Here is a 25,860-nt window from a genome sequence, read left to right on the forward strand (position 1 = left end):
TAGTACTCCAGAATTCTAATCTTGTGGAAATATAGGAGATTAAAAGAGGAACTATGTGTCTAGATGAACAATGACAAACCTGGTTATTGTGATGAAATATTGCCCACAGCCAATAATTGCTGCCAGTGACAGGCGCTCCCCCCCCCCCGCCTTATGCAAGGGTTACGTTCTGGGCCCCAGCGCACATAAGTGAAATCATATGAAGGGGGAACACCCTCTAAAAAGCCTCTGAACACCCATTTTTTCCTGTTCTCCAGCTCTCCCCCCCTCGCTTTCCACACAACTCTCTCTTCAAAAAGAGCTGAAGTCCTGGGGCAAGCTGGAGGCTGGAGGATGTGTGGCAAAGCAGCTGCTGCTACACTATTTTGCATGTCAGCTGCCAGGCAGGGAGGCTGAGCAGCCTAAACAAATCTCTGCTCTGCCCCAGGTGTTTTCGGGGCTGCTTCTTCCCTCACTGATGCCCTCTTTGGGCTCCAATAAGGTTCTCCTCAGGAATCACAATGACTCTCTAGTTCTCTCCCTCCATTTCCTGGCATGGTTCTATTTATTTAATTATTTCCCAGCGTCACACATATATGGGGTAGCACGTGAATAGAACATGTGTAAGGGGTGTGTGTGCCTGTACTTTGACTCAGTATCATCATCTCCACCTGTCATATCTTTCTCATACTGGTCAGAGAAAGTGGCATAAAACAGATGCCTCCCAAATCACACTCAATAGCCACCTCCCCTTCCACACAGAAACCTGGATGACGCTTGTACACATGCCACACAAATGAAAATATTGAGAATCCATTCCAGATCTTTCAAAGAAAAAACATTGTATTAGTACAGTGGAATACTAGCTGAATAAAGACAATATAATGTGACAGTATAGCAAAAAAATCCAAAAAAACCCCATAAATTATACCTCTATCAATGGTAAATGGGGAAAGGCCCTTAATTAGTATCCTAAGAAAGTGTCTTTTCCCCTGGGTTCAACCAGACCATATTTATCTCTGAAATGTCTGTCACAGATTAACACATTTGTGTGAAATTTCTGTCATTGATTAGCTAGTATGAAAAGTGTTAATTTAAGTACCCATCAGAGGGTAAGTTTATCAAGCACTAAACATATTATTTAGTAACTGACACTCTGACAGATCACGTTCACTGTTCCCTACAGGAAAAGCAAGTTCCTACTATACCGCTCTGCAGAAAATGTCATTCACTTCTGAATACCACTTTTTTAAAAACTCACTAAGTAAATGACTATCAGTAGCACAGAAATCTTGGCAGCATGAATAGTAACTGCAGCTTAATGAGAAACAGCCTAAAAAATTACACTGGACGCTTGGTACCACTCACTCTGGAATATAGCTATAATGGAGAAAATCATCCATAATTTGAGATTTCAGCAAGGACTAGAACCTCCAGACAATTTTTATGTGATTTGGGATTCCTTTATGACATATACAGTGGAACTACCATTTTCAATACAAACTTCGTCACAAGCCTGACAAATCTGGAAATATAGCAGTACTTCATGATCTGCTAAAGTTGGTAGTATTTACTTGGACGTTATTATTTTAACTCATATGTAACTACACATTCTACATGTCTGTTTTATAGTTTTGTTTTTCATCTTTTGATTTTCATCTGTTATAATTGTTTTATCTGTTTTATATACATTATAAAAAGGAATAAAAAGCTTTACAAACAAAACAAAACCAACTCAATTCAGAAACATCAACAAAACAATCTTCAGGAGCAGCTATTGCAACCTTTAAGGTAGTGATGGCCAAACTTGGCCCTCCAGTGTTTTGGGAATCCAACTTCCATCATCCCTAGCTAACAGGACCAGTGATCAGGGATGATGGGAATTGTAGTCCCAAAACAGCTGGAGGGCCAAGTTTGGCCATCACCGTTAAGGTATGCCAATAGGATGACTGAAATGAGGCACCACATGGCAGGTACACGTGCTCCCTCCAGCAAAGATTACAGATTGATTTAACATGCAAAGCTCTTTTACTATTATCTATCAAATCTTTTACTACATTGGTTATATCTGACCTTCTCCCAACAAGAGGACAAAATAACTAGTTTGTTCAGATCACACAGAGGCTCTAATCACTCACTGGTCAAAGTATATAAAAAGAATGAAGACATTATCAACACATGGAGGGACATTGGAAACATATCCACACACTTCCTTCCTGTCTCCACTTCACATGTAAGCATAACATATGCAGTTCAATGTGCGCCTATCAGAAATGCACAAACTTTAAAGCTCAATACAGGAGAGACTTGCTAAAAATGCACATAAATAGGACACGTACATAAGAACAAATACATGTATATAACTTTTAGACTGTACCAATCCCAAGGGAGGATGCAGAGGTGTGATTCTGCTTTCCTACTGCATGTTGACTTTATGTACACTGCTGAATATATGATCAGAACAAGAACTGAATATTAGGAGATACATGTTTAATCAATACATTTTTAAAAAAATCAAGTGTTAAAGCTTACATTGAACCTATGCCCATGCAAACATAATAACACTACTACAGGTTTCCTAGGCCAGCAAGTTACAAGAGAAAGTTTACTAAGATGCAAATTTGGCAAGTTTTTTCTTAAGTTATGCAAATTCCTAATGGCGTGCTCTGGTCCATGAGGTCACAAAGAGTCGGACACGACTAAACAATGGTATTATAGAACCTGATTCATTTCAATAAAATTATTTGGTAAAACGCCTTAGGGATTTTGGCTTGCCAGACTTCTGCCTGGCCTGTTATGAGCTTTTTAGAAGCAGTGTGATCTGCAAACACTGGCTACATTGCTTATCTATATGCAGGACCAACCCACCCATGCATGACACAAGGTAGGCAACTGCCTTAGGAGGAGACAGGATCCACAGAGGCAGCAGATCCTGATGTACCGTAGATCTTCATTCGCTGCTCCCTTGTTCCTAATGTATATCAACCCCTCTTCCCTCGCTGGGAGGGGAGCACCAATTTTGTGGTTCACCTCAGGCACCAAAATGTACTGGGTTGGCCCTGTCACCATGCTTAGAAAAGCTTCACCTTCCAGTCTGTGTCCTGAAACAGTTGGCAGCCCTTCAGTTTGGCTGCCAGACCTTGTTAATCTATGTCACTCCAACTTCCATGTATTAGACCTGGTCATTTGAGGGTGACTACACTTACCCCATCATGACAAACAAGTTCTTGGGTGGCTTTCTTTTATAACTCTGAAAAACAAACCAGATGAATTTGGTTTTAGATTTAAGATGCAGGAGAAAACAAATCAGCATTACTTTTTTTCCCTATGTTTGGTTTATGATAAAGTCTTACACACCAATATTCAGTTAAAATAAGCTACTGGTAGAAACACAAAATACTGTCATCAGCAAAACAGAAGACAACTACAGCATTTGTTCCTATATTCTTTTTTTTGTTTTGGTTCCTCATTAATTTCATCCTTTCTTATATGGAGCTAATAAGGTCTTAAGAGTCTGGTAGGCATTTTTTCTTTTACCCAGAACTTTTATTTTATTAAACAAACAATGAAATGTCATACAGAAAATTTCTGACATATCTTTACTGCTTACCCTCCAGTACACCTGAAGATAGCAAAAGTTCAACTGAGGGAAACACAACAAATTGTGGCACACATAGCTCTGATCTCCAACAGAATGGAATGGCCAGGTGGCTCAGGAGGGTCTGCAGAAGGGGGGATACAACTGTTTCCCCACCCCCACCCCCACCCCCACCTTCTTTTGCTTCACTCAGCCTAATGATGGGGCTGGCTGGAAATCTGAAGTGTGCTTCACACTGCAACATTTTGTTGCAGGCCCCACTTAGAAGTCAACAAAATCTTAAGTGGAAATCCTCATTAGCTGAAGCCTTTCTCGCCTGCGCTATTTATATGAGTTTTAGCATTCTGTGAGCTGCTGCGGAAATCCAGATTTGAAAGCAAGACTAGAAAGGCTTTGGGAAGAAGCAAACACAACAAACCAGGCCACACACAGATAAGATGCGGGAACGAAGGAAAGCAGCCTCCTCATAGCAGCCTCACGCTGAGCAATGTGGTGGTCTATTTCTCCGACCCTCCAGGGTTTGGGGGCCAAGATCTACTATGACCCATTCCCGTCCGTCCGTCCGTCCGTCCCGCCCCCCAAACCCCCTCAAGTTTCTGAGGGATATGCCTGGGATGAAACCTGGGAACTTTCCCAAGGGAAACACGTGCTCTGCTACTCCTCCAGCTGCGGGGCCCTGCCTTGGGAGCCGGATTCCGGCCGACGGAAAGCCCACTAAGTTCAACAGGGCTAAGTTTCTGACGAAAGAAAGGAACCCCAAAAAAGCTTCCTCTCAGGATTGGGGTCTGCACGTCCTTCTTATTTTCAGAAAGTGGCTCGCTTCGGGGTTTTTTCTGTGATAAAGCCCAGGACTCATATTTTGAGAATTTTTACCACATAAGAGAAACAAACAACAACAACAACAAGCCCGCCCCGCCACCCACAACCGGTACCTGAAGCTCTTTCTTCTCACTTAAAAACTCCTCGCAGGATGTTGCCTCCGCTCCCGAAAGCTCACAGCAAGTGATACAGGTGGCTGGACCCGGCGCAGGCTCCACCTCCGGGGCCCAACGAGTGGCCGCACTTAGGTGTCAGTCACGCGAACCCCGCCTCCCTCCTCAAACAGCCGTTTCGAGCGTCGGGCAGCCTCCCTCAACCGCCCCTCTCCCTCCCCGATTCCCGAGTCCCCGCCCCTGGCAAGCTCCAGCCGAGGCAAGCGATTAGCTGCCGAAGCCGACAATCACGTTCACCCTGCGCGGCGATTGGACGACCCCCGGAGGGAGGAGGCGGGCCAGAGTTGTGGAAGGGGGTGAAAGTCGTTGGTGTTTACTAGGCGTGAGGTGAGGGGGGGGGATTGTTGAGGAGTTTTTATTTATTTATTTTAAAGGACTGCCGGCTGTTCTTCATCCTTCATCTCTCTCTCTCTTTCTCTCTTTCCCCTCCACTTTGGGGCCTGGAGCTTCCCCAGCCTCACAAGCCTCCTCAGCAATGGGGCTGCGGAAGAAGAATAAGAGCCCGCCAGTCCTGAGCCATGAGTTCGTTATCCAGAACCACGCGGACGCCGTGTCCTGCCTGGCCATGGGCCTCCTCTTGGGGCTTATGTTCGAGGTATCAGCGCTGTGTAGGGCCTGGGGGCGAGAGAGGCCGGGAGGGGGGCGGGTAGGGTGGTCAGCGTAGTAGCGGAGCGCGGGCTTCTCGGCTGAGGCACACCCCTTTCCTCCCCCCTCCCCCTCCTCCGCGCGCGGCCCCGCCCTTTTCCGAAATCTCGGCTCGGGCGCTTCCTTTTCCTTGGCGGTTCTCACCAGCCCCCTCTACGTGTGCCCGTTCACGTTCCTCCTCTGTGCAAGGGAGACGACGTTATCCCTGCCGGGGACGGCTTCGCCTACCGCTCCTCCCTCCCAACCCCCGCACGGAGTCTTTTGCTCAGATAACTCGTGAAAGCAAGCCAAGCCACATGTTAGAGACCCTCTGTCGGGAGAGGGAGGGGCGGGGTGAGGTGGGATATAAATTCTCGGTGGCCGAATTGATAAGAAGAACAACACCCCACAACTAAATGATTTCTCGGCATAGCAGCGATAGATGTAGGCAATGTAGCGCTAGATAAGGCAAAGTGGGAGGCAAAGCCGCCCCCCGCCCCGACCCTGAAAGTTTTGTCCTGCCTCTACTAATACAGTGGTGCCTTGGTTTAAGAACAGCTTAGTTTATGAACAACTTGAATTAAGAACGCTGCAAACCCGGAAGTAAGTGTTATTTTTTGCCTTGGAATGAGAACATGTTTCGTTTCCTGTTGAGTGTGTTATATTTGTAAATTGAGTCCCCTGCTGCTATGGGAAAGCACGCTTTGGTTTAAGAACGGACTTCCGGAATGGATTAAATTTGTAAACCAAGGTACAGTGGTACCTCGGGTTAAGAACTTAATTCGTTCTGGAGGTCCGTTCTTAACCTGAAACTGTTCTTAACCTGAGATAATCACTTTAGCTAATGGAGCCTCCTGCTGCTGCCACCACGGATTTTTTGTTCTCATCCTGAAGCAAAGTTCTTAACCCGAGGTCCTGTTTCTGGGTTAGTGGAGACTGTAACCTGAAGTGTCTGTAACCCAAAGCACCACTGTATTCGAAATTGGCCCATCCTCCATTTTCAAGGCCTGTGTGTGTGTGTGTGTGTGTGTGTGTGTGTGTGTATAATCTGCTTGGCTGCTCCCTGGAGCTGGTCACACAGTGTTGTAAGCCCAGCCATGGCATCTATTTTCAGCACTGAAGCTCAGTTCTACGGTGTACAATAAGAACAGACCTCAGTCAGTATAAGGAATCTCAAGTTTCATTGGTTACTAAACTTTAATGAGAAGTTAGATTTGAAGGTTAGTATTTCTAGACTAGCCCTTTCCAATCTGGTTGTCTCTCTTCCAATCAGCTAGTGCTGATGAGAGTTGTAGTACAAAACATCTGGAGGGGCACCAGTTTGAGGAGGACCAGAACTCAGTACAGTATCTCATTTTCTGTGTTAAGCATTGTTTGTATGTGTACATTTTGAGGCACTGTCATATGTTTATATGAGTTGGCAATCGTGTGGTATGCCAAATGCAGCTATTAGGTGTATATTTGGCGTGACACATATTATTGTAGCATTGATTATAACATATACTTATTGATGCTACATTAGAAAGGGTGTATGGAGTGTTAGGGGAGCCATAGTACCTTTGGTAGGGGACATACGCTCCTTCTGTGATAGTTTGTCTGGGCTCAGCTGTCACCTGTGGCTCCTAGAAGCTGTCAGCATGTAAATACACCCCAGAAATGGCTTCAGCGTGCCAGCTAAACCAGGTGTGGGTATCAGATTGGTCTCAAACCCTCAGTAAGTTAGGCTCCAGCACATAGAGCAGATGAGACCAATAGTGGGTTCAACAGTCAAGAAGGCAGTTTCTGCATGTGCTGTAGAGGGAAGTGAGGGGCACATGAGGCTTATCAACCTGGGAAGGTAGGCCATTTGGAAGAAGGAAAACTCTGATCCTAAAGCTCCATTGCCTTGTGGGATTTTGCTGGGAGAACAAAAGGCTAAGGAGTAAGCCCTACACAAATCCGGAGTGGAATTCCTAAGATGGTTGGATGGTGCCTTGTACACCTCCATCTGGCAACTCCTGCAGCACCAAAATCCTGCAGAGTTTGGTGCACTCCATTGTCTCTCAAAACAGATGGATGCCAACCAACAGTAGAAAGCTAATAGGGTGCACGCTATTCAGAAGGAATGAGGTGTGTAAAAGTTACGGAAAGCTGTGTTAATGTGGTTGGTTGATTGCTTAAATAATGCTTTTTGCCCCATTTGGTTCAAGCAGCAGGTAAACTAATTGTGATAAAAAGGTGTAAGATGTGTATGTTTGTTCTTTCCACATGGGATACTGTTAATATAAACAACTTAACATGCCTTTTAAGCAGTCAAGTCTCAAGAGTGGCCAAATTTACATAAGCATGTTCATCACTGACTCATAAACCTGTAAAATGGAATTTGGAAAAAGACTCAGAATTACTTTTGCACACCTTAGATTTGATATAAAATGACTGTGTCACAGTTGTGCCCTGTTTTCAAAAAATGCCATCAAACATGATGTTACGTAGAGGTGGGCAGGCAAATCAATGAACAGTAAAGAGAGGGATATGTAGGGTTGAAAAGCCTCCCATGTGCTTTTCAAGAATCCCAGCTTAGTCTGAGGCAGTCTTAACAGCAAAGGAATTAGTAAACAGATCGGGGGAGTAAATAGGGAGAAAGGGGCAATGCTATGATCCTGAACAACATACAAATATGAATGTTGAAGGATACAGAGGAAGTTCACAGGGAGCAGCAGGGGAAGGTCAACCAATTGGGGGTTAGGGAAGAGTTGATCAGATCCAGCAACTTCCTCTCCACTACAGTTTTTACTCTAGTCATAAAGACATGTGGATCTAGACATTATTTTAGCCCAGGGATAGGGAACTCTGGTTCTCCACATGAATGTTGAAGACCAGTAACATTTGGAGGGTTTACTCTCACTGCTCTGTTTGCATGTAATCTGGATATTGCACAGCACTGTTATATGACAAAAGAATTGCAATGGCTAAGGTGATGGTCTGAAAATGAAGTGGTGCTTTTTTTTAATCGAAGGCCATTGTAAAAAACGGGAAAGTTACAATAGGGAAATCAGTTTCTACCTTCACTCAGCAAGGTGTTTGAATTGGTCTTAGAGTAAAATACAACCAGAAGATTTGGCATAATTATGCTCATCAATACAACTCAATGTAGTGCTAGTATGAGGAGACTTGTAGCAGATTGTTAACGTAATCAGGCTGCAAACTGCAGTTGTACTCTTAGATCTGCAATGCATTAAGTACAAGTGTATAATAGACTTACGTTTATGACTGGAATTTCAGTTTTTAGAGTTGTGAATATCTTCCAGATGAAACTTGACGTTGGATTTACAGTAGCAATATAAGCATTCTAATTCAGTTTATATACTTTTCTTTATTTCTGCTAATGGTGAAGGTGCAAAGATCCTCAGTGACATTCTAGCTGCAGATATTGCCTTATATTATACATCAGTATACTTGTTCTTTTAACACATCTGATGCCTTAAAATGCATTTCCTTATGGAGTGTATGGCTTCCTCAAACAACCAAGGGCTACATAGTAATAAAGACTTGTTTGCTTAAATATTTGGGCTACAAACTAGCAGAGAGTTAGGGAGGTTTTGACTTAATTGGGTAGCACTTAATTCCTTGGTGGACTGTGACCATAAAATGATACTCATTCGTGTAGGTAGAGAGTAGGAGTTGTTTTTTTGAATGTGGAATTGTATTCTGCCTTTAAAGAAAAGCATTTTGTGTTTGTAGTCTCCCTATTTATTTGAGTGGAATGAATATGGCTTTAAAAAGACTAAGAAAAATCCTACCATTGTCATTGGCTGTAAATCATCGCATGTGTCCTGGCATAGAAGGTTCCATTTGCAATATTCAATCCAGGAAAGTTTTAAAAGAAGCCTGTGTTGGTTAGCTGCCTATTGCTGAAGGTAGACCAGGAAAGGATACTGACCTTTGCTTCCATGCTGTTGTGGTCTCTCTTGGGGAAATATTTTCATCCCTGTTTCTTGAACTATCCTCTGAACAACTGTGCCTGCATCATAAAGGAGATTTGGGCCTGAATGTAATGTGCATGCTTCTGTGTATCAAAAAATAAATAAATGGCAAGCATGTAAACAATCTATTGATGTGTATTTTGGGGATCCTTTGCCAATTTAACACTTTTCGTCCCTTAACCATGGTTCTGAGGTTGGACTCTCATGTTTCCTAACATTTTAAGCCCTGGTTTTTCCTATAGTTAGCCATTATTATTATTATTATTTATTTTTGTTGATGCCTGCACGTGTTAAGCATGGCTAATGCTAAGCTGGCTTTGTTCATAACAAGAACTTAGGAGCCAACGTCAAAACTTAGCTTTGGGTCCTCCTCATGATCAAACCCAGCTTAGTGTGTTAACCACGTTTTATATCAGTTGTAGACATACTGACTAACTGTGAATAAAACTCATGGGAGTGAGGATTTGCACATCAGAGAGCACAATCTTGTGACTCTGATCTCTTAAGGGACTGTCAGTGTTACATCAGTGTCAGCCCTTGGTATGGCCCAATTTTGAACTTGGTGATACAATCCTAGACCAATGAATGTTTACCATCCCTGATGCATATAAATATAATAAGACTGAAAGCCAGAAAGTTGTGTGTTAAAACAAAGGATAAAAACTTTACGGTAGCAGCTTTTAGGAAACATGTAAGTGATGTAAGTGCTTGCTAATTTGCCTTCTGTTTTAAATTTTAGGTTACAGCCAAATATGCCATTATGTTTATTACTGTTCAGTACAATGTTACATACACCACAGGTAAGAGTAAAACAAAATCATCTGCATGGCTGGCCATTGATTTAAACAATAAAACACTGAGAAGTCTCATGCCAATTATTTACAGTGCAATCCTGTGCATGCTTACTCAGAAGTAAGTTCTGCTGAGTTCAGTGGGTCTTACTCCTTAGTTTGAATAGGATTGCAGCCTTCATTTATAATCTTTCTGAGTCTGCAGTACAGCCTGATCCTATGCATGTATATGTCTTTGGGGCTGTAAAACATTAACAAGTTCACTGACTTAAAAATGCAAGAGAGAAGACTTTATTTTAAATTCCTTTAATCCTAGATAGCACATACTCCTTAGTCTTGAATTGTTATCCAGTTATTTCCTGAAGAATTCATCATAGAAATATAAGACGTTAGAAATTAGCCAGACACCGGGCATGTTTTGCAACTGGTGCGGGTCCAGTTGTGACCACATGGAGATCTCTGGATGTCAGGTTAGCAACTGACATCTCCATCTGGCTGGCCCCTCCAGCTTTCTTAACAGGTAAGCAGAAGAGCTTATTTACTGCATTTATATCCCACCTTTTTCTCCAAGGAGTACATGGTTAATTCAACCCCCTCCTCAATTAATCCCTGCATTGACCCTTTTAGGTAGGTTAAGAGACTGGGACTGGCCCAATGTCACCTAGTGAGCTTCCTGACTAAGTGGTGATTTGAACCCTAATCTCCCAGGTCCTAGTCTGACACTAACCACTATACCATACTGACTTCCTAGAGTACTTCTGCTAAGGGGAAGCTATGTAATTTACATAGGGAAATAAAAAGGAGGAAAGTAAAATGTCACTTATAGAAGGATCTGAAATACTTTCCTTGAAGCTTGAATTTGTTTTATTCTGGATTGTTTGATGTTTTAATGTGTTGTAAATCAATTTGAGATTTTTTCTTTCAAATATAAAGCGGTATAGAACTGAAAAGAATAATAAAATGAAGGATAAACAATAAGCACCACTGGGGGAAATGGTGCCTAGATATTGTTGTTGTGACCACAACCTAGGCTAAAAGTGCCATTTGGAGATTGGCTTATGAGTTTCTAAAACTGATCTAAGATAAGCAACATTGATGAAAACCATTTTTGTGTTCTTTTATTGCCTAATGATTTTCCAAGTGCACTCTATACAGTTGGATACTGTTGTAATAATAAGATGTTATGCATTTCAGATGAGAGGCCTGAGCCGGTACATTTCTATGAGTATGGTCCAAAAGACGTGGCCACCATCTTTTTCTACATGCTTATAGCCATTATTCTTCATGCAGTGATTCAGGAATACATACTAGATGTAAGTTGACCATTATTAGATGGGTGTACATATTTTGGATTTGATAAGTTCTTAGCTCTTAAGATGGCTTTCTTAAGTACATCTAGTACTTGTCATGAAGTACTTGATATTTGGTGCCAGAAATCAACAAACTGTTCATTCAGTGAGTCACTGCAAGGCTTGCTAGAGCAGGGGTTGGGGATCTGTGGCCCGTCAGAATCTGACTCCTATAAGCCCTCGCCAGCATGGCCAAGGATGAGGGGAGTCCATCGACACCTGGAAGCACACAGCTTCTCTGTCTCTATGTTAGAGACTTCTCTTACTGTCCTCTCATTGCTGAGCCAGAAAATTTATTCTCTGTCAGTCAAGAAGAGATACTAGTACCAGTAACCATATTGTATGCATGCTTGGCCACCATTCCAGTTGAACTTGCCTATTACCCTTGTTAGCTATACAGTATGTCATAAGCTGTACATCTTGGGCTCTGCACTGTGTGAGGTTCAGTAGCCAGTATGGGGCACAGCATGTTACATTTTTACAAACACTTGAGTATTAGGGCTACTCTGATAGGGTAGAATTGCTGTGGATGATAGTCATATTGCTGACGTGGCTAATAAGGCTAAAAGTCCAATTTATAGCCTTATTGCATTGGAATACAAATAGAGAAGATAAGATAAGCTGATATTGTGCTGATATTAGATTATCCAGATAGCGTAATCAGTACAGAAAAACACCCACTTCCTAACTCATGTAAACTCTTGCTCATGTTTTTGTTTTTTAATTTCTAGAAAATTAATAGACGTCTCCACTTGTCAAAAACAAAGCATAGCAAATTCAACGAATCAGGGCAACTAGCAGTTTTCTACTTGTTTTCATTTGTCTGGGGAGCCAGTATTTTGTCTGCAGTAAGTAAGTCAAGTTATCTTTCTAGAATTTCTTCGACATACATGTTAGCACAAAATATATGATCACTTCTTTTACCTGTATATTTCTCCCCATTAGGAAGAATTCACTACAAATCCAACTTTGTTGTGGAAAGATTACCCTCATTCTCGAATGTTGTAAGTGTTGTTCTTGTGTTCCTTCATCTGATTTTAGTGGATCTTGCTTTACTTGTTCAATTAACTTTCTGATGTTCTTCAGGTTGAATACATCTCTGCAGTGTCTAATCTCCAATCATAGTTTTATACATTTGTGTTGTCACGTCCCCCTCAGTTGCATTTCTCTCTCTCCAGAAGCTAATATATATGAAAAAAAATTAACCTTTCTTTTGTAAGAAATTGTAACAGTCGCTGGTCTACTTTAGTTGCATCTCTTGTGACTCTGTTATGTTCTCTTGAATTGGGGGACAGGGGATAAGACTAACCCTCTTCAACCATTCATTTTGAATGAATGAAGAGGGCAGTAGGTATACAAGTCCCATCTGCAATGTCCCCTTCCCTATAATACACTTAAAATTTTCCCTTACACAATCTGTCATGCATTCTTTTGAATATCTGAATATTCATCCTAGATTTATATAATAGTTTACAATATTTGCTGATATATTTACCAGTATTTGAAATTATGTTTGACTTTGCAAATAGAATCCATTTGCAGTCAACCAAGATCTTTCCTAATGCAAGCAGTTTAGACTCCATTATGTAGGATTGTACATTAGTTTTCATTTAGGCTGAATTTAGTCTGCTGTTCCATTGTCCAGTCAACTGTGAAGCTCTTCAGAGGGGCTTGGTATTTTACTGCCCTTCCTATTTCATTGTCTGTTTCACACCCATATCTTGATAGTTTATTTTAAAAAACCCAGTACAAATGTAGATCCGAGTGGGATCTACTGCCAGTGTAGTGACAGCTATTTTTGGTTGCCAACACCCTGTCCCCAATTCCTTGTCCATAAGAGGAGGGATCTTCTTATCCAATGGTTGCTATGCTTTTTCAGGAACATTTGAAAGACTATGCCAATTAAGTGCTGCCTGCATATTGAGATTGCATTTGTCAGGCTACAGTATGTGGTAGAGTGCCCTTGCTATCTTTTACTTGTTTACATAATATTTAAACATTCATTAAAATAAAATATTAGGGAGTTTTTCTATGAATGTTGAGTGTTGCAGATTAATTTAATCAAGAAAGTCAAATTGAATGAGCAAGGGCTACATTCTTGACTGACTTTGCTAACAAAGCAAAAAAATATGGTTGCAAGATTTCTCTCCCCTTCTGCCTTGGGGGCAAGAGCCTTTCCCCTACAGCAAAGGAGCATTCCAGCTTCAGCCGATGCTTGCTTATAGGAATTAAAACCCCTTTGCTCAGCAATAGCTGAAGAAGCTTCCCTCTCCCCACATATTTCTCTTTTGGAGAGTATATCAGCTTCAGCTGATACTGGGTAGTGGCAGGCAAAAAACTCCCATGGAACTGGTAAGGGTGATGTCATGGACTGGCTGGATGCAGAGGAATGGTGGGAATGCTAGGGAGAGAAGGTGTTGGAAGCTGAAGCTGAAGCTGAAGCTGAAGAGGTAACATGGCTTAGTGAGCTAGGAGAGTCTGTGGTAGAGGGAAGTCCAGAAGAGGCAGAAGCTGAAGCAGGGGAGGAGGGAGGTGAAGAGGCAGAGATGAGCCAGGCTGGTGAAGAGTCACGGGTGTCTCCCTCTCCTGCTGTGTCCCCCCCCCCCCTGGTCTCCCAGAACCAGATGAAGCATGAAAGGGGCCAAGGGAGGCTGAGACTTTCAGTCTCAGCAACTGATCCATGGGGCAAGATTTACCTGGGATGAGCTGCTGTACTCATTAGGCCTGACACTCTGCCAAGTCTGTACAGATTGTGTTATTGCTAATAAAGAGTTAACTCCAACTTGCATTGTGTGCTTTACTGCCAGCTCACTCATGCCAGGTTGTCCCAGGCAATCCCTGTCCTGCCTTCCTCCCAGCATGAGAACTGGAAGGTTACTGAAACTGTTTGGATTATCCCCCATCCCTCCCCCCATAACATGAAAGTTAGGAAGAAGGCACATTGTTCACTAGATAGCAGAGTCAAAATTGGCCTGGTGAGTGTAATGGTTGAATGAGTTAGGTTAACACTGTTTTTGAATTTTTAATTATTTTGTGTGTGTGTTTAGTTTTCAGGTTAAATTCTTCTATATCTGCCAAATTGCCTATTGGCTTCATTCACTGCCAGAACTGTACTTCCAAAAGATTCGAAAGGTATGAGTTTCACCATATTTTTATTGTTAATATTATACCATATAAAAACTTTAGGCCAAAAAACAGCAAACTAGATCTTGGGTACAAAGAGAATGGTGGGTGTTCCAAATAAGGAGAAGTTTGAATGAAATGGGGAAAACTTAACGTTGCTGCCCTCCCTTTCCAGAACCCAAGAAAATAGCACTGGAAGACATTGTGAAGACAAAATGACGCAGTTAATGCCTGCAACTCATTCTGCATTTCTTAATTTAAGTATGAAGAACAATGAAAGATCACACAGCGTGTGCAGAGTTGTTTCTTTTGTCTTTTTAAAGTGTAACATGTCTCCTTTTCCTCTTTCATATAATTCTAGGAAGATATTCCTAGACAGTTGTACTACATCTGTCTTTATATTGTTCACATATCCGGTGCCTACATTTTGAAGTAAGTACAGGCGTCCCCCCACTTACGCGGGGGTTACGTTCCGGGGGCCCGCATGCATAATTGAAATTGGGTAAAGTGGGGAGCACCCCACTTTAATAGAAAGGGAGGGACAGAGAGAGGGGGGGGGGTGAAGTGACTCCAGAGTAAGGAAGCTTGGAAGTTGGCACTCTCCCCCATGGAGAGGCAGTAGTGAGGTGGACTGGGTGAGCATTAGGGGAACAAGGCTGGGCTAGGCAAGTTGGCTTCCTCCCCTCCTCCCGCTGCCCAATCCAAAATGCAAGCAAGGTCTGGAAGAGAAAAAGCAGGCCCCTCATTCCCCAGTGGGGGGGTGGGGGGGTTGGGGCACTCAGTATGTGCAGGCTCCGTCCCAAGACTGCCGAGCCACCCCAGCTGTGGCATCCGGCTGCAAACCAGGCAAAGGGATGAGGAGGGCAGCTGAGAGCAGCTGCCACTAGGCATGTTGTCTTCCCACCACCTGTACTACCTCCATGTTCCAGTGCTGCTGTGCTGCAGCCCAGACAGGGAGGCAGGTGGACAGTCCCAGGAGGCTGAGTGTTTGTGTTGGCCCAGCCAAAAGGCAGGCAAGCAAGCAGTCAGGTGAGCAAACAAGCAGGCGATCAGCTCCCTGCACGCTGGGAGGACTCTATGCAGTCTGCTCCCCTTCAGCTGCTTCAAGGGTTCAAATTTGCTGTGGCCTTTCCCTTGTTCGGGTAGTAGCCCCGAGCAAGGGAAAGCCCGCTTTATTTAGCAGTGACCCATGTAAAAACAGTTGTGCTCGAGTGGGGTGCGCTTAAGTGGGGGGGGGTGCCTGTATCTATAAACTTTGTATTTTATAGCATGCAAAGTAAATGTTCAGTAAATGTGTCTAAACCCTACTACCTATATGTTGTATAAGGATAATGACACAATTGGGAAACAATGGTTAGATAATTTGATCTTAGCTGAGCTGGGATTTGAAAACAGATTTTTCTGTAGCAAAACAAACCGTACTGTAACTAGACCATGCATTGGCCTAGTAATTACTGATATCTTGAACTGTGTTAATATATTGAGGAAGATATTTGTTTTTAATATTTCAGTCTGCATCGCTTGGGCTTAATTTTGCTGGTTCCGCATTACCTTGTGGAACTTATTTTTCATGCCTCACGCCTTTTCTACTTCAGCGATGAGAATAAGCAAAAAGGGTAATTTCTATTTATTATTACTGTTATTATTTTGAAATTAACTTTTAATTTTCTCCCTCTACCCCTTTCTTTTACCCCTCACCCTCTTTTGTTACCAACATAATAGCATTTGGTTATTTCACTAGTTGTGTGCATCTATTTGGGCCTCCTGGGTCTTAAGAGCAGCCTTGGAGGCCCTGTTCTCTTGTTTGCCACTGGGAAAGAGCAGGTTGGTAGTTACTAGGTGAAGGTCTTTTTCAGTGGTAGTCCTGTATCTATAGAATTTCTTCCTCCAAGATTCAAAGGAATCTCAGGGCTTATCCGTTCCTCTTCTTCCCATCTTATACAATGAGCTGTCTTTTGCAGCTTTAAAATATTGCATGTGTACAGCAGGGTTGCCCTGTGCCACATGATGCAAGTTTTTGAAACTTTTATTGCAGAAGTAATATGATGTGGAAAGCGCCACTCAGTGGAAAACACTGCTATACAGCAGATTCCTTGAGAATAATTCAATGTCATGTTATGTTGATTGTTCCATCAACTCAAGTTTTTCAGCTTGCCAGATGGAACAATCCCCCTCTTCCATCCTCGTGTGCTGTTCTAGGTTTCTCTAGTCTTACCCCTAGATTCAATTTGCTGGAGTGCATGGAGGATGGAGGAAAACCCCATTGCACAAGTGGAAGTCCTTGCAGGGGCTTCCGATGATGGGATTTGTTAGGTGCCCTTTCTAAGCAGCTATTTGGGATAATTATCAGTACAATTATCAGTACAATTATGCAGGGACGCGGGTGGCGCTGTGGGTAAAACCTCAGTGCCTAGGACTTACCGATCGTATGGTCGGTGGTTTGATTCCCCGCGGCTGGGTGAGCTCCCGTCGTTCGGTCCCAGCTCCTGCCCACCTAGCAGTTCGAAAGCACTCTTAAGTGCAAGTAGATAAATAGGGACCGCTTTATAGCGGGAAGGTAAACGGCGTTTCCGTGTGCTGCGCTGGTGCTGGCTTGCCAGCTGCAGTTTTGTCACGCTGGCCACGTGACCCGGAAGTGTCTTCAGACGGTGCCGGCTCACGGCCTCTAGAGCGAGATGAGCACGCAACCCTAGAGTCGGGCACGACTGGCCTGTACGGGCAGGGGTACCTTTACCTTTACCTATCAGTACAATATTCAGGAAACTTAAAATCTGGTAATTTGTATTTGAGACCTGTCAGGAGTAAGAATGGGCCAATGGTATCAAATAGTATGGGAAACAGCCTTATTAGAAAAACTAACCAATAAACTGAAACTGACATGGGGACAAAAACAATTAGGAAGAAAAAAGGGGAGGGGGGAAAGGGGAGGGGGTGGGGTCAGGTGGTTATGCTTCTATTCTTCTACTTAGTGGCAGGGGGTTTGTGTCAGCGTTACTTGTATGGGTTTTCTTAATATTCACTAGTTGTATTTCTTTGGTGGTGAAAGTGGTTGGGGTGGCTTAGGGTGTGGTTGGTTGTCTTTGGTTGGCTGTAGTGAGAATTGGGGGGGGGGGGAGTGTGTATTTTTTGAATCAGGTTAGCCAGATTGATTCGTATGCTGTCGGTGGATTCTTGTCATTGTTTTGTTGTGCTGTGTATGTGATAAAGGGGAACCATACCATGGTGAGTGCATATTCTATAAACCAATTCATGAACCAAGAACTTGTACATTGACCACTAGTAATGAAACACACGTTTTGAATATTTTCCCACATTTATTATGCTATTTTTGTGATATACAAATGACGTGAGAAGACTTGGTACTGTATTTTATAAGACCCAGTTTTTTAAAAAATCTGGTAATTTAGGGCGTTCATGAAGCAACTGATTTGGGGGGAAATACTTACTATGAATTTCTTTTCAGATTTACCCTCTGGGCTCTACTGTTCATATTGGCTCGCCTTCTGACTCTAACTTTGTCAGTTCTCACATTTGGATTTGGTCTGGCAAGAGCAGAAAATCCTGGCTTTTCCATAGCAGAAGGAAACTTCAACATACTAACTCTTAGGTATAGTGAATTTAACAAATGGCAAAGAACTAGCTATTCTTGCGGGAAAATGTACTGTTGGTTTTTTATTATTGCACCTTTAAAAATTACATTTATTAAGTTGATTGGTAATTTGTGTGAGATATCTGAAATCTATCTTAATTGATCAAGCGGGACCTTGCACGAAAATGTTGCAATCTTGAGTTCTTCTGTTCAGGATTTCATCCACTCCATTCTTTTTCTGTTCTTTCCCTCCCCAGTAGATAGCCAGCATTCAATGCCCACTAAGTATGCTCAGCCCCCCCCCCTTTATTTTTGGTCCCCTTCCTGGGTTCAGGGTGGGAAGGATAAACACAACAGTACTCAGTGCCAGCTATGGTAAATTATGGAATATGCCCTTTGATTTATAGGCAGCTGTTGCTTCTGTCCCAGAACATTGGGAATATTCTCTTTATTTGGAGTTTGCTGGTAGCTTCTTGTGCAAGCGCAGAAAGATATAAATCAGAAGTACATGGAATAGTGTTAGATAGCTCAAATAGCAAAACTATATATGAATTTCTGTTTTGAAATAAATAAGTTCCAGCCATTTCAGCATTCTGTCTCCAGCAGTGACCAGCCTGGGGTCTCTGACAAGTTCATCCTCTGCTTGAACTTGTATTTGGAAACAGGAGGGATATTGCTCCATATTTGTTAGGTCTATTAATAGTTATTAGCCATATCACTCAGAAACATCAGGTTGCTTCTAAAAGCACAGGAAAGTGACATCCCTCTTAACAAAGGTGCGGTTGCATGTCTTGAGTAATTTTTATTTCTTCAGTACTCCATAAATGTAGATCATTTCAAACATGCTTGCCTCCAACATAACTTGAGCCAATTTAATGCGTTATTTCTAAACTTTTCATATTTATTGTTCAGTGCTTGTAGTTGTATTAATTTCCATATAACATTTTTCAACTTACTAGAATTAGCTGTCTGGCTGCAATCTGTTTGACCCAAGCTTGGATGATGTGGAAATTCATTAATTTCCAATTAAAGAAATGGAGGGAGCATATTCAGAATCAAATTCCTAAGAAAACAACAAACATAAAGATTAAACCAACAAGGAAAGAATCATCCAAAGGTAGGTATATTCCTCCTACTGATATACTGCTATCAGTCACAAAATGTAACTGCCACATTGGCATGTTGTTCTAAACCATGGTTTACTGTGATAAACATGAACTGGAGTGAGTGTCTGGCTCATGTGCTTCCCCTCACCCTTTCCTGGTAGAACATTTGACTTCATTTACTTTTCCAGTTTGGCAGTGTTTTACATCATGTCCCTTAATCTCAATTTGTTGTGGGAAAGTCCACTATCAAGGTTTAACTCAAGCATGGTTGGTTTAGACAAGCTTCATAACTCTTGGTTCAAAGTTGGCTTGTTTTGAAACTAAGGTGGGGGGAGAGCTTGGGCTCATTCAGCTCATGCACATTGCAGTAAACATATGATCCAATTATTATTATTAAATTTATATCCCACCCTGCCTCCTGAAGGAGTGACCTCTTCCCAAATTCGGTGGCTTATTTTACTTCTGAAAAGTGCACAGTGCCACTGTTCAAAGTTATGGGAGAGGCTTGGGAAACAGGAGTCTTCCTCCTCTCTTATAGCTCCTAACAAAGACACTGTACCAGAGGAAGAAGTGGGACTTTTCAGAAGTAAGATCTTTGAAACTCTTTCATTTTCCCCATCTTTTTGCCCCAGCGCTTTAATGGAGTGGAATCTCCTTCTCTCCTCTGCTGAGTGCCTGTGTGATTATCTGGTAAACATAAGTGTGCTATCTGTATGGTCTGTTTAAGTGTGTCTTTGCCATGCCCACTACTGACATGAAGGCTTCAATCCTCATTGAAGCCCTCAGGCTGAAAAAGGTTGGCCACACCTGCACTAAACCATTGCTTAACAGCTAATGTTTAGCATGATTTGTATATGTAGCAATTGATGGCTGAATGTGCAATATTATAGTGGCAGCTTCCAGTGAAAAGCATGTTACTTGCTTGGTTTCTTAGCACTGGAGTTGGTGTTGTGTTATAGAATGTAATTTGCTCAGTCCATTCATCTTGCTGTAGAGACAGAGTATACCTTGTTGGTTAAGTCTAAAGCAAACTTCATCTAGGGCTGCAGCGTGGTGTATGCTTAACATGTTAAGTGGACTGAATGAAGCTTATTTCTGAGTATACTGATTTGTATTGGATTGCACTATTAGTTGTTTTTAAATCCCTGATTTGCCGTATTTTTCGCCCTATAGGATGCACTTTTTCCCCTCCAAAAATGAAGGGGAAATGTGTGTGCGTCCTATGGGGCGAATGCAGGCTTTCGCTGAAGCCTGGAGAGCGAGAGGGGTCGGTCCCGCTCTCCAGGCTTCAGGAAGCTATCCACAAGCCTTGCAAGCCCTGCGGGAGGTCCCGCGAGCTTGCAAGGCTTGCGGGCAGCAGCCTGCAGCCCACAAGCTCGGGGAATAGCGGGGAGGCGGAGTGCTGCCACCCCGCTATTCCCAGACCTGATCTGGAGGCTGGCCGGGGGGAGAGGCAAGCTTGCTTCTCCCCCCCCCCCGCCAGCCCCACAAGCTCGGGGGATAGCGGGGAGGCGGAGCGCCGCCACCCCGCTATTCCCCGACCTGGTCTGGAGGCTGGGGGCCCCCACAAGCTCGCCATCGCCAGCCCCACAAGCTCGGGGGACAGCGGGGCAAGCCGCTGCCCACGGAGGCTAGAGAGGCTGTCCCTGAAGGCAGAAGAGGGAGACGGAGCGCTCCGTCTCCCTCTTCTAGCTTGGGGATGGCTGCGCAAACCTGGGGGGGAAATAAAAAAAAATTCCTTGATTTCCCCCCCAAAAAACCTAGGTGCGTCCTATGGGCCGGTGCATCCTGTAGGGCGAAAAATACGGTAACTCAGGTTGTGTACCTTTGATGATGAAAGTATCTGATCCAGTGGAGTCCTCTTGTGAGCAGAAAAGGGATTCACACGCTCTTTGGCGATTCTCCTCCTCCCTCCTGCTGCCCTGGGTGCTGCCTCCCAACTATCAGAATGTTTCGGAGCAAATAGTGGGGGAACAGGGGAACTGTATGGGGAAATAGGAATATGCACCTACCTTTCTTCCAAATTTATCCTTGAGTTGGAGATGGGGAGTCTAGCAGTTTGGTAAGGTGAAGCTTGGGATATTTGCTGGAAAAATGGTTCTTCAAAGGACTATCCCATGACATGTTCAGAGGGGAGAATTTTCAATAAGTTGCAGAGGTGGGTAGCAGAAGGAAGTGACAAAGGAACTGAGATTATTTATGACATATGTAATAGAAGGTACCCAGTATAAAACTTGGATGTTTAAGTAGTAATCCAAGTCTAATCCTGACAATTTAGGAGATTACAATATTGTGTTTATACAAATGGGTGTTGCATTAATCTTCTCTTTTTATTGCAGCTAACTTTGTCAATGGAGCAGTAAAATTTGAAGAGGGTACATCACCTAGAAAAAGAAAATCAAAAATGTTATGAGGAGCATAGAACCAGAAAGCAACCTTTTAATTGAAGACTTTGGTGATTAATGAAAATGTTCCATTACCAGAGTTGTGTTCACTAAAGGACTCTGGCTGAAATAATATATTTTTAAAATTCATCAAAACAAAGTTATGGTGAGAACACTGTGCTTCAACATGAGTTTTAGCTTATTTAACCTAGATGCTCAATCTCCACTATTAATTTCAGTCTTTGAAAAATTATTTGTCTTACTCTTGAATGTAAGTACAAATCCTTCAATGCTATGGAAGGCTTATAAATCAGACATTGCTTTTATTTGAAGCTTTAAAATATAATTAATATTTCATTTAAGTATAAAGCTTTTAGAAACTTTAATTTCTGGACTTGGGCAGGAAGTTGTGTTAGGGTTTTTTCATTTTGTTTTTTAAGAAAATGTTTTGCACATTATTCTCAATCTGTCCAAAATGTCTATTCAGAAGTAATTCCAGATGGTTTTCCTATTTTAAAAGTTCATAATTTGGATAACTATGGTTAAACACAGTGTTTAAGGAAAGAGAATAAAATCAATTAATATCTTCATCTTGGAAAACTGCTAGTTCATTTGAGGCCACACTGTGTATTTGAAAATGACTGTGAAGGCAGTCTATTAAGGCAGATTTTGCTGAATTGGTCTCCTGAATTACCTAATCTGAAACCCCACATAGCTGGCTTTAGGTAAAGGTAAAGGTACCCCTGCCCGTTCGGGCCAGTCGTGTCCGACTCTAGGGTTGTGCACCCATCTCACTTAAGAGGCTGGGGGCCAGTGCTGTCCGGAGACACTTCCGGGTCACGTGGCCAGCGTGACGAAGCTGCTCTGGCGAGCCAGCATCAGCGCAGCACACGGAAACGCCGTTTACCTTCCCGCTAGAAAGCGCTACTTGCACTTTGACATGCTTTCGAACTGCTAGGTGGGCAGGAGCTAGGACCGCAGACGGGAGCTCACCCCGCCGCGGGGATTTGAACCGCCGACCATGCGATCGGCAAGCCCTAGGCGCTGAGGATTTACCCACAGCGCCACCCACGTCCATATAGCTGGCTTTATTTATATATAAATACACATGGCTTCTTGAAGTCCTGAAAAGTTTCAAAACTAAATCTTATTCACATGGTGCTTAAGTTTGATTTATGCTGGTTTAGATACAATTAACTGTTTCATGAATCTAAAAATGAATGCTTAACGAGCAGAGCCGCATATCATTTCATATTTAAGTCACATTTCTTGTATTATGTAGTATAACAAACAACCAATATTTTTTTCTTATTTCAAAACAAGCTGAACCTGGCTCTTCAGTGTCATAAACAGACACTTCATCAGTGGTTAGTATAACAGATGTGCATAATCACTAAATAGCACAGCTGTGTGATAAAATATCCAATTATAATTAAGGTTTAGAAAAAATGGTTAACCTTTCAAGAGAAGCATTGTAAAACCCAAAGAGCTTACTAGACTCTTGCAGCTGGCTTCCAGAAGTCCAGTGTTATTTCTTTTACTTTGACCAAGCTGAATTTTATGTCATCATGCAGGTTTTTAAACTCCTTACTGATTGAAGTATGTTTGTCATGCAGCATGGAGGGCATTTGCAGCTTGAGTAAAAATAATTTTGAAGCCCCACTGGGTTCATTGAACTGCTTACAGGGCACTGTTTTCAGGCCTTCCATTTAGAAACTTCTTCCCTTTCCTAGGCTGTCTTCTAGAGAAGTAGGAAGTGAAATATTTTCTGTAAATGAGACAAATGGAAACATAGACTGCAATCCTGAAAGCACATTCTAAGCTCCGTACTTTAGAGTGAGCAAGTAAGCAGTAAGAGCCTCTGCCCTTTATATGTGCTGTTGGTTGTGCTATATAGGAATTTTGTGAAATCTATATAATTATATTAATATTTAATTGTGGTTTTTCCTACTATTCATTTGGATTCTGTAAAAGCATTAACACAATTTGCTTAAATGGTCCAAGCTGATTAAAGTCTGTAAGACACTATAAAAATTTGATCCATATACTATTGAAAGTCTTGGTGATTACAAACATAATTTGTATTTGGTAGCCCCATACCAACCACCAGACATTGCCATAAGCACAATCTTTTTCCCAGAGTTCATTCCCAGAGTGCATGGAGTTGTCTTAACACTGCACTCAGCTGGGAAGCTATCACATGCACAAAAGCTCTATACTTATTTAAAGCAACTACACTTAAAGCCTTTGATGGGGGAAAATGCTTAAAACAGATGCCTCAAGTACCTTCATCAGAAACACAATGGCAGGGTCATCAGATAGCAGGGATGTCCCTGTTTCATACACAAACTGTATGATAAATTAAATCACAAGTTAGCTATTACAGCTTACTGAGTTGTTTTTAATGTTCACGCAAACACATATTTAATAAGCAAGGTTTGCTACCATGTGCTATATATCAGGAGAACCATCTACTGTGACATTGGCAAACCATTTTCTTATGATTGGTTCAGAAATCTGCATCAGTCCTGTGATGAAATCAAACCTCACTTCTGACCAGCTTCTGTGACAAACAAGTGACAAATCATTCTTTATTTCTCATTAACAGTCAATTAAACCATTGTCACATGTTCTTTGATGTTGCTACATAGATAAAATCATTCAATAGGAATTTTTTTGGTATGTTATATAAACATAGTCATCATCTGTATGCAGATGCTATTCAGGATTTGAGCCCATTTTTCTTGTTTCCCAACTTGTTTATGTGTGCAGATTATAGGAATTTGTCTGACTTCTCACAATCCTGTATATTTCTACTGAAGATGTTTACCATTGAACTAGAATATATTTTTTTATGATTTTAATAAAACTTGTTTGTATAATGATGAATGCCTCATTTGATAAAAGTAACTTCTAAGCAGTTTTGATGAAAATATTGTTTCCTGATTTTAGTGTTCAGTGCTGCTTGCAATACTATGTTTTTTTGAACAACTTGCTTATAGTTCTGGACTATTATGTAACAGGGGAGGCCAAAGGCCAGTTACACTATTACATCCTAAGGATGATAGCTGTGGACACTGTGGGTTTACAGGTTGAAGTCTGTACTGTCTAAAATGTTTTATGTTAGCTAATTTCAAACAGCTTTCTTAAATAAATGGCAAACCTAGAACTTTAACACAATATGTATGTACTGTATCAATAATGGAAAAGGTAGTGGCTATGGCATTTGAATTTGTGGAGTCTATCCACTGTTCCATATTGGGAACTATGTTTCATATTCGTGAAAAAATATGGCTCAGTAACTGCATAGTGGCCAGAAATAAATTGCAAACATGCACCTATAAATCTTCTAAGCCTCTACACTGACAGATTTGTGTCATTTTTTTCCCCAGAAAGCCAAACGTTTTGGTTATACAGTTTTAACTGAATGTTACCTTAAATGTGTGTGGATAGTTGTGTGCGTGTACACCTGATATCTGTATAATGGAAAGAAAATGTCATTCTGTTGCAGCATGAAAGGAATTGAAAACTGAGTATCATACTGCTCTGTGTCATTGCACCACACTGATTGATGTTTTATGTACTATCAAATGCATTAAATAAAAAGTGTGCCTTTGCCTTAGGATACTTTTGTTGAGTTTTGAAACTTAGTCTGTTGAAGTATTGCTGTGGGAGAACATGATGCGCAGGTGGCTTGGCACTGATTTACTGCCAGTTGAGAGATGATGGAGAAATTCGTGTTTGAGAAATCTGTGTCTGGTGTATATGTGGGCTTCTGTTTTTTAAAGCATTGTTTGAGCACTCCAACTTGTATATCTGAATTAGTGCAGTCTACAAACAGCTGCATTGCTGCAAAGTGGTAAGTTGTGTTACATGAGCACACAACCCAACACTTGTGTAATGCCTATTCAGTCCTGTATGATGCACATGAATGTTATTCATTTGTGTGTGCACAAGAGCTGAATGTTTTTAAGATTGGAAAGGGGGCTTGAGCAAAATTGGAGATTGGCTGCATATCTAGCAACCTGTGCTGCTGTTTCTGTATACTTCTGAACAAATGTTTGTGGCAGGATATAAATGAACTAAAAATACATAATTGCAGTTTACAAGGGAGCAAGAAACCAGTCTATAACATAATTACTTCTCATAATCTATGCAAGACTGTTACAGGAAAATGTTCCTTGCCCACCAGTCAGGTACCACTTTGTTTTTGGTGCAAATACAGAATAAAGGCCTAAAAGTGATGGTAGTTACAGACCCCTGCAAGTGAGTGAGAACAGAAAATTAGTCTTTCCATTTTGGAAAACTGCTACACTGTATGTTGACTGTTATTTATTTATTTCATAAATTTTATACACCACTT

At 41.9% G+C, this 25,860-nt stretch overlaps 2 protein-coding genes across 7 annotated transcripts in view; one reads left to right on the forward strand and one right to left on the reverse strand.

Moving 5' to 3' along the window:
- ZMYND8 (zinc finger MYND-type containing 8) overlaps positions 1–4,622 on the reverse strand; it is an 81,602-nt gene extending 76,980 nt beyond the window's left edge. Inside the window, exons 1-2 of one of the 2 annotated variants that reach the window (XM_028735108.2) lie at positions 4,510–4,622; positions 3,186–3,229 (exon numbers count right to left, since the gene is read on the reverse strand). In XM_028735108.2, the coding sequence (XP_028590941.2) occupies positions 3,186–3,193 (8 nt within the window). In that variant the 5' untranslated portion in view covers positions 3,194–3,229; positions 4,510–4,622. The remainder of the gene's footprint in view (positions 1–3,185; positions 3,230–4,509) is intronic. The other variant, XM_028735109.2, reaches the window with a different exon arrangement.
- Positions 4,623–4,765: 143 nt separating this feature from the next.
- LOC114599607 (translocating chain-associated membrane protein 1-like 1) lies at positions 4,766–25,122 on the forward strand. Of its 5 annotated transcripts, XM_028735122.2 has the most exons (12): positions 4,766–4,896; positions 5,016–5,164; positions 9,895–9,955; positions 11,141–11,259; positions 12,027–12,143; positions 12,241–12,299; positions 14,343–14,427; positions 14,780–14,850; positions 15,930–16,034; positions 17,882–18,025; positions 18,967–19,124; positions 21,453–25,122. In XM_028735122.2, the coding sequence occupies exons 2-12, from the start codon at positions 5,045–5,047 to the stop codon at positions 21,524–21,526; spliced, it is 1,113 nt and encodes a 370-aa protein (XP_028590955.2). In that variant the 5' UTR covers positions 4,766–4,896; positions 5,016–5,044; the 3' UTR covers positions 21,527–25,122. The 5 variants fall into 5 exon arrangements, with proteins under 5 accessions (XP_028590955.2, XP_028590956.2, XP_077785396.1 ...); XM_028735123.2 differs by lacking the exon at positions 5,016–5,164 and having other exon boundaries at positions 4,832–4,896; XM_077929270.1 differs by lacking the exon at positions 4,766–4,896 and having other exon boundaries at positions 4,903–5,164.
- The last annotated feature ends 738 nt before the right edge of the window (positions 25,123–25,860 follow it).

This window comes from Podarcis muralis, chromosome 5, assembly GCF_964188315.1.
Source record: "Podarcis muralis chromosome 5, rPodMur119.hap1.1, whole genome shotgun sequence".
Lineage (NCBI taxonomy): Eukaryota > Metazoa > Chordata > Lepidosauria > Squamata > Lacertidae > Podarcis > Podarcis muralis.

What these genes read in the sequence shown, in the direction of transcription:
- LOC114599607 (XM_028735118.2), top strand. Translation starts at nt 7,159, where the DNA reads ATGGTGCCTTGTACACCTCCATCTGGCAACTCCTGCAGCACCAAAATC. An exon ending in TTCAGGAATACATACTAGAT is followed by an intron (nt 11,260 to 12,026) that starts GTAAGTTGACCA and finishes TTTAATTTCTAG; the next exon opens with AAAATTAATAGACGTCTCCA. An exon ending in TCCGGTGCCTACATTTTGAA is followed by an intron (nt 14,851 to 15,929) that starts GTAAGTACAGGC and finishes TTAATATTTCAG; the next exon opens with TCTGCATCGCTTGGGCTTAA.